Source organism: Amia ocellicauda, chromosome 1 (assembly GCF_036373705.1).
Source record: "Amia ocellicauda isolate fAmiCal2 chromosome 1, fAmiCal2.hap1, whole genome shotgun sequence".
Lineage (NCBI taxonomy): Eukaryota > Metazoa > Chordata > Actinopteri > Amiiformes > Amiidae > Amia > Amia ocellicauda.
The window spans coordinates 46236548-46251250 of record NC_089850.1 but is presented as its reverse complement, the minus strand read 5'-3'; the positions used below and the strand labels follow the sequence as shown (position 1 = coordinate 46251250).

Here is a 14703-nt window from a genome sequence, read left to right as displayed (position 1 = left end):
CATTAGCCAATCAGGAGTGACTCAAATGCTTGATAGCCAATCAGAAGTTAGAATTTACAACCCTGGTGCAGACTCCTTTATTTGAATCTATTATTTAAACAAAATGTAATATACAATACCGCTGTCCTTTCCCTTTAAAATAATGCTGATCTTCACAGTTCGTGAGCTGCAGGATGATTTTCAACCACACTATATACACAGCTACTTCTACTAACCTACACACTGTCCATATTGTCATCCTACAATCACTACTACTGCTATTCATGTACATACTAGCCAATTGTAACCCACATACAGCACTGTTACAATTACTTAGAATTACCTACTTACCATCACTGATACTTACTACTACAACTTACTCACTATCACTGATGCTTACTATTCCTAATTGAAATGCCCCTACAGCTTTATGGGCTAACCTACAAACCACTGTCACCGACACTAACCTGCATACTGGTAATGTCACATATTCAGTCATACATCATGCTAAATGCAGTCACATGCAAAGTATTTTCAGATACTTTCAATTCTTGTTCTTTAATTCTCACTTCGTTTTTTCCTGCTATTTCTTCACCCCTCCCTCTCCCCACCCCCCCGTCCCCCTTGTTGCCTACCTGTCTTACCCGATGACCCTCTTTTCCTTTCTGGTCTCCCATTCCACCCCACTTCTGTAAGTCGACCGGACACCAGCTTTATCTGGTTCATGAACCCCCTGAAGTCTATCCGGTACTTCATCTGGCACAACTACCGCTGGCTGATCCTGAAAATCCTAGCCCTGGTCCTCGTCCTCCTCTTGGTGGGCCTCTTCCTTTACTCCATGCCCGGCTACCTGGTCAAGAAGCTGCTGGGAGCCTGAGGAGGAACCCAAAGGGTAGCCCTTCCACCCCCTCTTTCTCTCACTCACTCTCTCTCACTGTCTCTGTCTGTTTATCTACCACCTGCGTCTGTCACCTGTCTCTCCCTTTGCTCCCGCCCCGTTTGTTCAAATGACCATTCAATCGTTTTGAACAAATAAACTAACACAACCAAAAAGAACATCCAATCACCTACTCTGGCAGCTTTATATGATGTTTGTCAAACATTGTATATTGTATACCAATAGAAAGTAATTTAATATAATACATTTGTATGCTAAAATAATGTATATATTTTTTCTTAAAACAAGATGTATTATTGAGACTTATTCATCGTTTTGCATTTCAGAGATAAAAAAATGGAACTCTTCTTTACAGGGAGACAGTATCTATGTAGCTGCGTAGGTCATAATAATCTGTGTATATATATATTGTATATGTGTATATATATATACAGCTCTGGATATATAATTTTTTTAAAATCTTTTCTAATCTGAATTTGTGTCAATATCGTTTATAACACATTGTGCTTGATCCACACAACTTCTGGCTGGAAATTATTTTCATTAAATAGGCGAAGGGAATATCATAGACTAGGGGCATTTGCTGTGTGCAGTTTCTCATCCAGAGCGCTGTCACCCCATCTCACGGCCATTCTTCCGCTGTGTACTTGTGTGCTGTGCTGTAATAACTGTACACGTTCTCACCATTCAAGCACCGCAGTGTTGCCAAAAGCAAACCGCTTTACCAGTAGTCCTAAAGGTGGGGGCTGGATGGCTCATCTGTTCCAGTCAAAGTGTGGTGAATATCACAGTAAGGGGTCCCACCCTGCGGCGGTGGGTTTGCACCCCTAGTCTGTTTCAGTCCTCTCGCTGCTGTGTAAACCAGGCTGTACTGTGGATCCAAGAGTGGGTTTGTTTGTGTTCATTACAGGCTGTCAAATTGCTGAATAATTAATGTGATGCTTTCGTTATTAGCCACATCTTGAGTCTGTCAAGCGCCTTCAGTCTGGCCAATCAGAGAAGACCATCAACATGAGAGTCCATTAACACTGTAACACACGACCATACCGTAGTAAGATGTGTGACAAGGGGTATCCAGTGTTATAAAATCAACTGGATGGTCTTTGTGGTTTGTTACAATTAAGCTATTAGCTTCAGAAGATCTACAGTCACCCTAATGTAAGAAAAATCATAAGGCATAATACGTCCAGCATCTCTTAACAGCTTCTGCCATTTTCTTGGTCAGGTAATGAATGATAATATGTCAAACATCAACATTACCCTGAATCTGTATTTGCCACTTACTCCACATGCTCCACACTGGCGAAATACACAATACTGGGTTGACCTTCATCATTCAGAATTAGTACTTAGTAAATCAAAGACATTTAGTTTTTTTTTTTTTTTTTTTTTAATAATTAAACATCCAGAAAGATTCAAAGACAAACCACACTACGCTGGGTAGTTTTAGAGAAGATTTCCATGTGGCTTCAGCATGTGTCCTTTATAAAGCAAGCGCCTGAGCTGCTTCCTTAAAACACTTTTATACCTTTTTCTGCTCGGGAAGGGGGGGGCAGTAAGCTATGGCTTTTGATAATAACAAACAGCGCTTGCCAGCTAAACCAGCCTGTTGACCACTAACCACTAACCCTTGATCACTTGTCTGTTTTTCCTTTTCTAACTGCTTCCCTGGACAGCCGGCCAGACACAACCTTCCTCTGGTTCCTCAACCCGCTTAAATCCATCAGATACCTCATCTGCAACCGGTACAAGTGGCTCATCATTAAGATCGTCCTGGCACTGCTCATGCTGGCCATGCTCGGCCTCTTCCTCTACAGCATGCCTGGCTACATGGTGAAGAAGCTGCTGGGCGCTTGAGAGGATGGCTGGGGCTGGACAGCAGCACACGTCACCTCTCCTTCCTGCTGTGCACTCCAGCGCTGCCCTCCCAGAGATGCTTTCAGTGTTTAACATTTCTGTGATCAAAGCATCGTCCTTTTGCACAGCCTGCTCCTAATCATTAACACTGCTGGACTTGCTTCTCCTGTGCTTGCTTCAGAGAACTTAACAATAGCTGTACCTGTATTTTTTACAACTGTTAATGCTGCTGCTATAAAAAAACATATATATATATATACACACATCGATATAAAAATTGATATATATCAATTTTTATCATGTACACTTGCAATCGTTGTACAAACTGTGCTTTTAAATGGAATGGGTTTTCTTTCAGCAATAGCACTATCGAGTGGATTTCTCTAAACGCCCTTAAATCTGTTCTTCTGGGGCGACTGAGCAACCCAGACACAGTGTACTGTACAGAAGAGCACACAGCCTTCAACAGCAGCACTAACACTTCAGTAGTGACTTCTCTAGCCTTTGCACAACTAGTTCTTACAGTTTGCATCAAATATATGAAGGGAGCCTAGTTTCAATGGGGAGGCAGGGAAAAATGTTTAAAATAAGATGCATTTTTGAACAATTATGCACTTCACCTTCAAACAAACAAACAAACCAAAAAAAAGTTATTTTTGACCTTGAGGATAATATCATGTGCTTAGATCATTTTTTCAGCTTCCATTTGTGCTGCTTAAGACCCCATGAGTTTTGGGTAGTGACACATTACAGGCAGCATCTCAGCACACTGGTCATTTCACGTTTCATTTCAGCACAGGTTTTTTTTTTTTTTTTATTTCCATGAAGAATCTCGTCCTGAGGTGACGGCACTTGTAGGTGTTAACATAAGAGAATACAGGAGAAAACATGAAATAAGTCAGCATGCCACTACAGTACTAAAATATTGCATCCATACTCCTACAGACAGCAAGATGAAATAAAGCATACAGAGGTGTAAATGCCAGATGTGCAGACGTTGCTGACGGCCACTTGCACTTTGCCATTATGGGTACTTTATGTTGCAAAGTCATGACCAAAGCCAACGCATGCCTTTCCAAAGAAAGAAAACTCCATTCCCATCCATTCTTCCAACTCCAGTGGCACTGGCTGCATTGATGTTGCATACCAATCCATCCCCCTATTTGCTGACGTTTACTAAGATGATAACACTCTTTAAAGTACAAAATGTTTTACGTATGAGCGTGAAATCGAACAAGAAGAGTATTGTGCAGCTGTATCTCTGCGTCTCCTGTGCAGATCAGCTGTGGTCATACGAACGAGGCCTGGCATGGTCTCTCCTCCCCTCGATGTTCACCTGCCCTGGTTTGCTGTGTGCAGTTCTTTTGACGGAGTTTGCTTTTGTTTGAATTGGAGTTACGTACTATTGGTATCGTTTTCATTTGATGAAGAAAAGAAAAATATATATATCCTTTGTTTGCACTGATTTTAGCTTGTTTATAACAATGAAAATGAGAGTCCGTATTTATATTTCTCTGGTCTACAGTGTGGAATATTTTTGTTTTTTGTCTGTATTAAATTACGATACTGAATAAATAAACCGAATGAACAAAGCTGTGGTCTGTCTCTCCAGTCGCCCCGACACCAGCCTGTCCTGGCTGCTACAGCCCATTCGCATTGCCTGCATTCTCGCCTGGAGAGACTACAAGCTGCACTGTTTGACACTCGTCCTCAGCCTGCTGCTGCTCCTCTTCATCGGCCTGATGGTCTTCTCCATGCCTGAGGCTATAAATCAGAAGATCTTTAATACGGGCAGGTAGCCAGGCCACCAAAGAGCCCAGCTGTGGGTGCAGTGAGTCTATGGGGGGCTTCAGAAAAGTCTGTGACCACAGGAGGGACAACAGAAGAGTACAACCAGTGTGTTTTTTATTTGCCCATACAATCACACTAAGCACCCTTTAATGGTCAATAATGCTGCCCCTTTAACTGCAGATCCCTCAAGCATTATGGTATCTAACAGCACTGAAGTGGTGGGGTCATGAATATTGTATGACATACAGAAGTATTACTCGTTAATGCAGCCAGATTGGTGCAGAATCAATGGTCTTCTTCAGGCATTATAACTCAGGAAAAGGCATGACATCATTTTAGCGATCATTCATTCCCTTTCAGGAGTTTATGCTCATATTATATAAGCGAGGTGACATAATTGACATTGTTTTTTCTTCGTGTAATCACTGCTGGGTTTAAAGCTGACAGTTATGCAAGATTTACTTAATAGGCCTGTGAAGCAATCGTTTAGTATTATCATATCCTGGCCTGTCACTCATGAAGAAAACACAAAGAACATTTATTTCACTATAAAGCAAGAGTTTCTGTTTAATCCACTATAAAAATATTAAAGTTTGTTGCTGCTTATAAAACAGAAAACCCCCAATTTGCACACAGACACGAGGGGGGTGCAAAATATAAAACCTCAGACGTGCTTCTCTTTTAAACGTTGGCATTTTGAGTGACTCGAATTATCTGCAAGTTTCTGCTTTTCCTCAGTATTTTCAAAGTGCGCCCCACATTTAGAGTGTCACGATTGTCAGGACATTGCAAAGTGTGTTTTTGCAGGACTATTACTACAGGAACCTTTATACCAGACACAATATTAATATTAATGCTTCATCTCTAGTCAGAACCGACTGCTGCTGGGGGAGCAATGGCCGTCTTCGCCGAAGAGCCACTCTGTACCGAGAATATTACGACACATCACAGTGAGGCAACACTGGTCTCGTTGTAACATTTGCATTATTCAGGACTAAGATCCAATTAGACATACCATCAAATATGTACATCTGCATACACTTCTCTGCCACGCAAGGGTTTTGTATGTTTTTTAAGAACTCGGCTAGAATCAGTAAAATATTTATAGATCATATATCAGCACTGCTCAGTGTTTCTTGTGGATGCAGAGTCTGGCCACCCCTGGCCACCCCTGTCGATGACACACTCTGCCCGAACTCCTGGACTCTGATCACTGGACTGCCAGATGTTTGAAATACCGATGTGATGAAACAAATGACCGTATTGAAATTGTGAAGTAAACCCTGCTTATTGAACCCAGTCTGGAATGCTGTTAATTGTATAAACCATATGTTAATAAAACACTGTCAGAAAAAAGTGTCTGTGTCTGAATGTAACAGGAGAAGCAACGCATGAGTCACACATGCCAGTAACCCGAGTACGCGTCTGTCAGGAGCTGGCGGCAGCGTCTACAGGTTGCCTTAGCCTTTTCGTTCCACATGGTTTACTCCTGTCCAGAGTGTTTATATAAAGCAGCACTGAGGCCGGCACAAACTGAGAAACAAAACAGTCAGTGCGGGGGTGTCTGGTGGAGTGAGAGCGTTTAATAAGAAATACTGGAACAGAATAGGTTTTCAAAACAGTGGAACTCACATGATTTCTAATTAAAAATCAATATAAAGTTTCCTGGCTGTGCACTCCGGCCATCAGCTCCCCTGGGGCTGCATCTGCATCACTTGTGTGGGGGGGATCTCCAGCTCCGCGTTCACCTGCGAATGGAGGCCTCTGTCAGTCACTGGCCCATTAGAGACCCGTTACACACTTACACTGTGGAGAGACGCAGCTCACAGGAAGCCATGTGAATGAATTTCACCTGTTCAGTTGTTTTGCTGTTTAGAAACGGCCGTGAGTTTGCTTTATCCTCTATTGATGGGTATGTTTAGGCCCACTTAACTGTCCATCAGGACTTAATTTACAAGTCCAAACTGCCGCTATACATTCAGGTTTAATTCCCGGTCAGCTTGCATCCTACTGCAACAGAAATACTTTTTTGGGACAGTTGTTTCTAACAAAGTATAACCTCAGCCATGAACCTGTTTGTCTTGATGATGTTTGAGCATTATTAATAATTTTTTGACAATGTTGTGCGAGATGATGTATCCTAATGCCGGCTTGCTAGATGTTTCGCTGGAGAGCGATGGGCGTGTCGGGGGCGGGGCTCACCCTGGAATTGACATACTGATGCAGCAGCATGCGGAGCTCTGCGTTCTGCTGCTTCAGGCCCTGCGTGTCATCGATGAGCGCTGCCCGCTCCGTCAGGACGTGGCTACAGCAGCGACGGGGAAATTCAGAGGGACATGGATCAGAGGGAGAGTCTCCAGAGGGCACAGGTTATAAAACAAGTCATGCAAGGATACCTTTCATTCATGACAAAACACTGCTTAGGAAGCTGGAGTGAAGGGGTCTAGAAATTCTTTGGAAGTGAACAGCTATGATGCAAATGATGCATTACAACCTAATATTACAACAGAACATCATTGCCGTTAAAGTACAGAAGCTCTACTCACTAGTACTTCTCCAAGGCCGTCTCCAGGGCATCCCAGGTCTTGAGCTTGGACTCTGGAATCACTCTGGCCATGGCATCCCAGAAGGCAGCGTCTTCAGAGTCATCTCTGTCCTCCAGGTTCAGAACCTTGGACAGCCGCTTCTCTCTGGAGAGACGAGGTCAAGGGTAAAAAATACACAATAAAAAGCTTTAGTTTCTCTAAGGTTTGTTTTTCAAACAATCTGTTCAGAACTAAATCATTCAATACTGATTTAAATTTGTGTGTTTGAGGCTCCAAATAGAATGTGAGAAGGGTCTGTCAGGGTTTGTTGTAATTCCCAGTAGTTCCCACTGGTTTCAAGGACTCCTCTCAGCAGCTGAAAACATCTGCACCCGACAGGTCTGCGGTGACCATGTGCCCAATCGCAGTGCACACACGTGTCCTCTATGCGCTGGGACGCTCCTCGGCTTGCCTTGGTCTGCAGCGGTGTGCTGTAAACGCCCGCAGTGCCTTCAGGACGTCATTGGGGTGAATGAGATCGGACACTGTTCCTCCAGGTGCCATACCCGACACCTCTCTGCGCCTCTCCGCTCTGCCCTCGCTCTGTGACAGGGACGAGTCCTCTGCTGAAAACTGAACAAAAACAGAAAGCGAATTCTGAATTACAGCAGAAGCCCTTAATAATAATACTCATACATTAATAATTCATAAAATAGGCATTGAACTAGCAATTTCAGCACATTAATTAACAATATTTACATCAAACAATAGTTTATTTTACTTTCCTTCGAACACACATTCACAGGACATGTGTAATACAAACTACCTCAGTGTTTCCTCCCTGCTGCTCTCTGTACTTGATGAAGAAATCTGTGAGCGCGTAAACATCGTCTTCATTCTCAATCCCCAGGGCCTTTGAAATGCATGGGGCCCAACAGTTAACAAACATGACCAACGATCCACCATAACTCTGTTTGACAATAACTCCACATCATTTTCTACAAGTACAATATGTAATAATACTGTTACACTAATTGAGAGAGAAAGAGAATACAATATAAAGAAAATATTTTCATAGATTAAAAACAAAATCTAATGAAGCTATTCTGTTTCAGGCCAGGAGACCCTGCCAGGCTTGTGTGTCAGCTGAACAAACTGAATTTCAGTCTCATTCCAGTAGTAGTTCTGGTTCAATGTGTCCCCCATTGGGAGCTGGTATTTACAGTCCTGAACCTGTATTTCACAACTGTGCAGCCACCAAAAGTGAAAGATGAAAATGAAGTCTGACTTTAAAAGTTTTTTTTTTTTTATTGTCAATAGCAATAGCATTTACCAAGAATATGGCATCCAGCTTCATGAGGGACTGCTGATCCTTCTCCAAGGGGGAAAGTAATGTGAGTAATTTACTCTCAATCAAGAAGCCCTGAGAAGAGATGAGAAAGCACAACACAATTATAGGCAGCACTCCAGGGACTGACGGCCTCTCGCACAACTCTCTCTCACTCTGGCAGTAGGAGGGAACACATTGGGTTCTGTGTGCATGTTGTGGGGAGACGTTTGGGATGCCGTCCTGTTTAAACAAATTAAAGCTGCTCAATGATTCTTCCCCTGATTGCCTCCATGTGTGTCTCTGCCTCTCCCCAGTTCCCATACCCCGTGTGCCATAGATCTGCTCTCCAAGCTGGGATGGCAGGGCGTGGCAAAGGGTGGCTGTGATCTGCACCCTGGACCCACAGTGATGCCTATAGCAATGGCCAGTGATGCCACAGTGCTGGGGCCAGACTCACCGCCTCGTCACACAGGATCTGCAGCAGTCTCTTCACCGTCTGGGGAGAGATCGGCACATGCTCCTCAGAAGGACCCTGCAGGGGTCCGCTGTCTAATGCTTCCTGGTCCGGGGCAGGGGGCTCGCTGCCTGGGGAGACTAGTGCTGCCGGGCCAGAACCTCTGACTTTTTCCTCACCAGCCTCGCTCCCTGCAGGGAGTGAGGAGCTTCCATCAGTCACAACGCAGCAGTGACCAAAGCTGAACAGGGTTTAAATTCAGCCCACAGTCACAGATTAAACAAGCGGCTCGGCACTGAGCCGGTTCTGTTGCTGTCAAGTGTCACAGTGCTATGGAAACCATTGAAATATACACTATCCCCATTCAGACACAATTGAAATGAAACACTAGCTAACTCCAGTTAGGAGTTGCTTCTAACTGGAGTGAGGTTGTTAGTGGAGTTCCACAGGGATCAGTACTAGGGCCTTTGCTTTTTCTAATCTATATTATTGATCTGGACTCTGGGATAGTTAGCAAACTTGTCAAATTTGCAGATGAGACTAAAATAGGTGGATCAGCAGATACAATCTCAGCAGCACAGGCTATTCAAAGGGACTTATTCAGTCAAAATATTCAGTTGTGGGCCGACACCTGGCAGATTAAATTCAATGTGGACAAGTGCAAGGTAATACATGCAGGTAACAAAAATGTCCACTATAATTACACTATGGGAGGAAAAGAACTAGAGGAAGTAACACATGAGAAAGACCTAGGAGTCTATGTGGACTCCTCACTTTCTCCATCCAAACAATGTGGGGAAGCAATAAAAAAGGCAAACAGAATATTAGGGTATATTGTCAAAAGTGTAGAATTTAAAACAAGGGCAGTAATGTTCAGACTGTACAATGCACTAGTTAGAGCTCATCTGGATACTGTGTGCAGTTCTGGGCTCAACACTTCAAGAAAGATATCGCTGCTCTAGAGGCAGTTCAGAGGAGAGCAACCAGACTTATTCCAGGTCTGAAGGGAATGTCCTACTGAGAGACTGAGGAACCTGAACCTTTTCACCCTGGAACAGAGGAGAATATGTGGGGACTTGATTCAAGTCTTCAAAATCATGAAAGGCATCGACCACATCAAACCAGAGGAGCTTTTCCAGATCAGCAGGGACACATGGACCCGGGGACACAAATGGAAATTGGGCTTCAAGATGGAAAACAGGAGACACTTCTTCACACAGAGAGTTGTCACAATCTGGAACAAACTCCCCAAGCAATGTGGTAGAAGCTGAAAATTTGGGAACATTTAAAAATACACTGGATAGGATCCTTGGATCACTCAGTTATTAATGGACACCAAACGAGCATGATGGGTGGAATGGCCACCTCTCGTTTGTAAACATTCTTATGTTTCTTATGTAACTGTTTGGTCCCCCTTGTCATAAATCCACACTTGAAGCCAAGGTGCGAAAGCTAGAGAAGCCCCCGCTCGGTCACCTCTCAGCAGCAGCTCCCCCGCCAGCTGTGCAGCCGGCCTCTTGGTGCTGCGCTGCGGCAGGACAGGTCCAGAGCGCGCCGTGAAGGGCAGCGGGGGCCGCATCCAGGCCAGGCCCAGCTGTTGCTCATGAATGAGCCTGTCAGTCTCCAGCGCCTTCTCCACCAGCTCCTTCACCTCCGCCTCATTCATCAGCCACATCTCCTCGAACGTCTTTGCATCAACGGCAGCAAATTGCCTGCAGGGATGACAAAAGGGTTGTTACATGTACTTTCCCCCTGCATCCATTAGCTGTGTTGCCACTCATTGTTCAGCCCATCACCGGTTTAAACTTGTTCTCTGTGAGCAGTGAACCACAGCCAAGAAACCAGGCGCAGTGCTCACCTCATCTTCCTCTGCGTGTCCGTGTACTGCTGCATGATCCTCTCATAGTCATCCGTCAGGGACCGGTTGTCCTCCCACGACTGCTTCTCCTGCTTGGCAAGTTTGATCCTCAGGTTGTTCAGAACATCCTGCAGCCTAGAGAAGAAAGACAAAAATGACATCTTTATTTTGAGCCGTTTGAACAGCCCTCTCGAGGAAATGTTCCAGGTGACACCCTGATACTTGATAGGGGTGGACCCTAAATACTCTGCTTTTATTTAAGCCTACGTGTGAGAGCTAAATGTTGTGAAAAACTGCACTCATTCTACGTAAATATTCAGAACTTGGGCACCTGGTGATTCTCCTCTTCTGCTGGGACTTGGTGATTGTGTTTTCCTCGTCGCGCTTCTTCAGCACCTGGAAGTTATACTCCAGTTTCTCCTGGTTGAGCTGGAAGGTGGCTTTCATCTGCTGCAGCTGCTGCTCCAGCAACTTCCAGTGCAACAATATTAATTCAGGGTTACAAACAATTAATTGACTGAAGCAGAATTCACCCCTGTCCTACACACAGGCCCACGTAGCTCCCATAACTGCTCTCTCATATATATGTCCATAGAGTGAAGAAGAGACCAGGACACAAATATCATAAATATTACAATACAACTTAAAAAAGTATAAATATTTTTAAAACTAACAATCCCCAATTTCTCCTGTAATACTTTCATATTTAATCAAGTCACACTGGTACAGCTCCACCCAATCAGTTGAAAGATGCTGTTTTTGTAACAAAGAAGGCAAATGAATGGGAAAATAAGCATTTCATAAGCTGCTCCTCCACTTAGTCTGCAATCACACCTGCACGTCTGTCTCCAGCTTGATCTTGATCATGTTGTACTCCTCCGCATCCTCCACCCTCAGCTGCTGCAGCTGCTTTTCTTGCTCCTCCACAGACTTCATCCTAAGGGTCAGATATTCCAGCTGCAGAGAGAAGCCACACACAGGCTCTCGAACATGGCTCTTACACACACCACTATGTCAAACAGCCCTTCAATCACACAGTGCTGTACCATGAACCAGAGTGAGACAGAGGGATGAAGAAAGGCCTAACGTATTGTCACAGAAAGCAACTCAACCAAAAACTACATTTCTAGAACTTTCTAACTTCAAAAACTAGTAAAATAGTTACTATAATTTCATTGTGATCAGCATGACAACGCATACATTTTGGCATTAATTAACTCTCATAAGTTAAATGCAAAAAATCCTTTAACCGGGACTCCCTGTTTTGGAAAGGTTATATTATGACCTAATCCTATTCAGTTATTATCAAGAGTTCTATTCTCCTCCTACCTCCTTGTCTCGACGATTGTGCATCATCTGCTCCCATTTTTTAAAGCTGTTGTCCAGAAGCTCCCTTCGCTCCATTTCAAAGGCTTTCTGTGCAAACATGACCAAAAATGAGAAAGACATGGAGGGCCAATGGCAGCCTTCAACACATTCGTGAAAGAAAACAACGGACAGAAGGAAGGGATAGCAAAATTCAAGTTCAACCTCAATCTGGTCCTGCTCTTCTCGGTAGGATTTCATCAAATTCTTGATCTGTTCCTCCATTCTCTCAATCATGAGGTCGATGTCTTCTGCTTGTTTCTTCAGGTCTTTCACGTAGCGGTTGTCACTCACTTTCAGCTCCTGTTGGTACAAAACATCCCGAGTTTAATTTCTCTATTCCTGACAGATGTTTACAATCATTAACTCATCATTCTATTATTATTATTATTATTATTATTATTATTTTACTTCTGTGCCCCAAACATAAGTCTTCTGTTAATTCTGACTGAAACAGAATCATTGGTGATTAAGAGAAACCAATGTTTTGCTGTCCCTCACCTGCTGCAGGTCATGAATGACCTTGTTCTTTTCCTCAATGAGGAGGGCGCATTGATGCTGCTGGGTGTTGAGGGCATCCCTCAGCTCCTGTGGGATCTCCTTCATTCTGCTGGATGTCCATTTCTTGGCAATTTCCTCAAACTTCTCTAAGCTCGCCTTGGCTTCATTCTCCAGCTTCTCTGTCCTTTATTAAAGAGACGGGGGATAGGAGGAACCTCAGAGCACAGCACACGTTTCTCGCATGATGCAGCAGTCCAGCACTTTAATGACACTGTTATAATAGGAAGCGTGTGATAAGCGAGTAATGTAAGCACCGAACACAGATATTTTGAGACCCTTTTCACAGACAACAAGCTAGCGGAGGAAAACACACGACGTTCCCCTCACACGGAAAGGTAACCCTGCTCAGGGAGGTGCAGCAGAGATCAGGTGGAGCCCATGTTTAATCACTTAGTACCTCTGTCTCTTGGCCTCCTCCTCCTCGGTCCTTCTCCGAGACTCCCTCCAGTCTGCTGCCACCTGGATGTTAGTCACCAGCTCCGTGCCATCAGCCTGCAGCTTAGTCATCCTCTGGGGGGGAAACACAAGTTAGGACTGAAAAGCAAGAATCACCGATGTACGGGAATGCACGGGCAACGGGGTCTTCCAGTTTCCACGTCATGTAATCACTTTATATCCATCTTTAGAAGTAGAAGAGCACACTGCCCTCAACTCAGACTGACAGAGAGATGCAATTAACCGTTTTCTAGATGGGTTTTACCTCGCCATCTATTCCAAACAAATTGCATGAGATCCATGCTATGTCACACATGTATGCATTTTTAAAGGCGTGTATTCAAAAGACCTGCCACAAGCACAAGACAATCCACGCGGAGAATATCGATACTAGTAACTAACAGGTATTTCATCGGCTCTATCTATTGTAGCGAATTCAAAACAGCGGAGATCCACAATGATATTACCACTGTGCTAAAAAACTCATAAGGGAAAAGTGCATAAAGCTCCCCAGGGTAAGCAGTCGCTGCTGTCAAACCTTGCGGCTCTGCTCCACCTGCTGCTGGCTCTTCCTCGGCTCCTCCCTTGCATCGTGCTTCTCCCGGGCATGGTCCCCCACTGCCTCCCTGTGTGGGGACAGGCCAACACAAACAGACAAACAGACAAACACAAGGGCTCGGCTTAGCGTCGTTAACGAGGAAGCACTTTCACACGCAGGGACTAGATTGCCCTGAACCCGCACACAAGCTCGGACGCGGGGTACCGTTTCTTGGCCTCGGCCCGGGCGGCCATGCGCAGGCGGCGGGCGGCGAGCCTCTCCTCCAGGACGTCGGACTCCACAGACGGGCCGCTTTCATGTTGCTCTGGGGCGTTTGCGAGTTGACTCATGTGGGAGAAGCGGACAGCGCGCAGCCCGGGTCGGCGAGGGTTTTGGGATGAAAGTGAGCCGTGCGGGAGTGCGCGCGCAGCCCGGGCAGCGCTGTTGTCATCTGCGTTGCTAGGACACCGCTGAGCCGCCCGCGCGCGCCCGTGCATCGACAGCGCGCGGTCATGAAACAATGGGAATCCAATGGCACGCAATATTACCCGGCCTCATGAGCGACAGTGCTCACAAATATACCAGAAAGCTTCAAATATTAGTCCAGGCTACTGTGAATCAAAATCACTATGGCCCCAAAAGGCTTCAATGAGTAATTAGTATAAATATGATACTAATAATTCACTGTCATCTGCAGTTTACGTTTAAAGTGATGTTTTTATTTGTAATATTGTAGGCATGCATAGTCTACACAACATACAAGCACAATGTCTCTATAACTGATTGTGCACAAATGTCCAAAAAATAATACCTTAATCACATTTAAAACAAAAAACTTTCTCCAGCTCACCAAACAAAACAAAACAAACAAACAAACAAAAAAACAAAAATTATATATATATATATATAATGCTGCTGCATAGCCAGTATCTGGAGAACAGAATTTCAGTGACTAGGGGAGACGCACATCTTATTTTCCACCTTTATTGAAGTTTGAATGTTAGGCCATTAAAACAAACAATGACACGGCATTTACACATTTAAAACCTGCTACAGAATGCTTCTGTGACAGTGATCCTTTACAGTGAAGAACCCCGTGTAGATTTGTGTAA

The 14703-nt window shown here is 44.3% G+C and overlaps 2 protein-coding genes across 5 annotated transcripts in view; one reads left to right on the top strand and one right to left on the bottom strand.

Annotated features, from left to right (window-relative positions):
* Positions 1 to 5864, top strand: part of otofa (otoferlin a) — a 70766-nt gene extending 64902 nt beyond the window's left edge. Inside the window, exons 42-43 of one of the 3 annotated variants that reach the window (XM_066707174.1) lie at positions 676 to 871; positions 2554 to 2642. In XM_066707174.1, coding sequence (XP_066563271.1) covers positions 676 to 856 — 181 coding nt within the window. In that variant the 3' untranslated portion in view covers positions 857 to 871; positions 2554 to 2642. The other 2 variants (XM_066707168.1, XM_066707183.1) reach the window with 2 other exon arrangements.
* Positions 5865 to 6088: 224 nt separating this feature from the next.
* Positions 6089 to 14040, bottom strand: drc1 (dynein regulatory complex subunit 1 homolog (Chlamydomonas)). Of its 2 annotated transcripts, none has more exons than XM_066707148.1 (17): positions 13817 to 14040; positions 13592 to 13679; positions 13016 to 13128; positions 12559 to 12742; positions 12223 to 12360; positions 12022 to 12108; positions 11527 to 11649; positions 11024 to 11163; positions 10693 to 10827; positions 10311 to 10546; positions 8838 to 9025; positions 8384 to 8473; positions 7874 to 7963; positions 7523 to 7683; positions 7072 to 7215; positions 6728 to 6830; positions 6089 to 6273 (listed from the first exon to the last, which is right to left on the bottom strand). In XM_066707148.1, exons 1-17 carry the CDS (start codon positions 13939 to 13941, stop codon positions 6211 to 6213), a joined length of 2208 nt encoding a protein of 735 aa, XP_066563245.1. In that variant the 5' UTR covers positions 13942 to 14040; the 3' UTR covers positions 6089 to 6210. The 2 variants fall into 2 exon arrangements, with proteins under 2 accessions (XP_066563245.1, XP_066563254.1); XM_066707157.1 differs by having other exon boundaries at positions 7877 to 7963.
* Between the last annotated feature and the right edge of the window lie 663 nt (positions 14041 to 14703).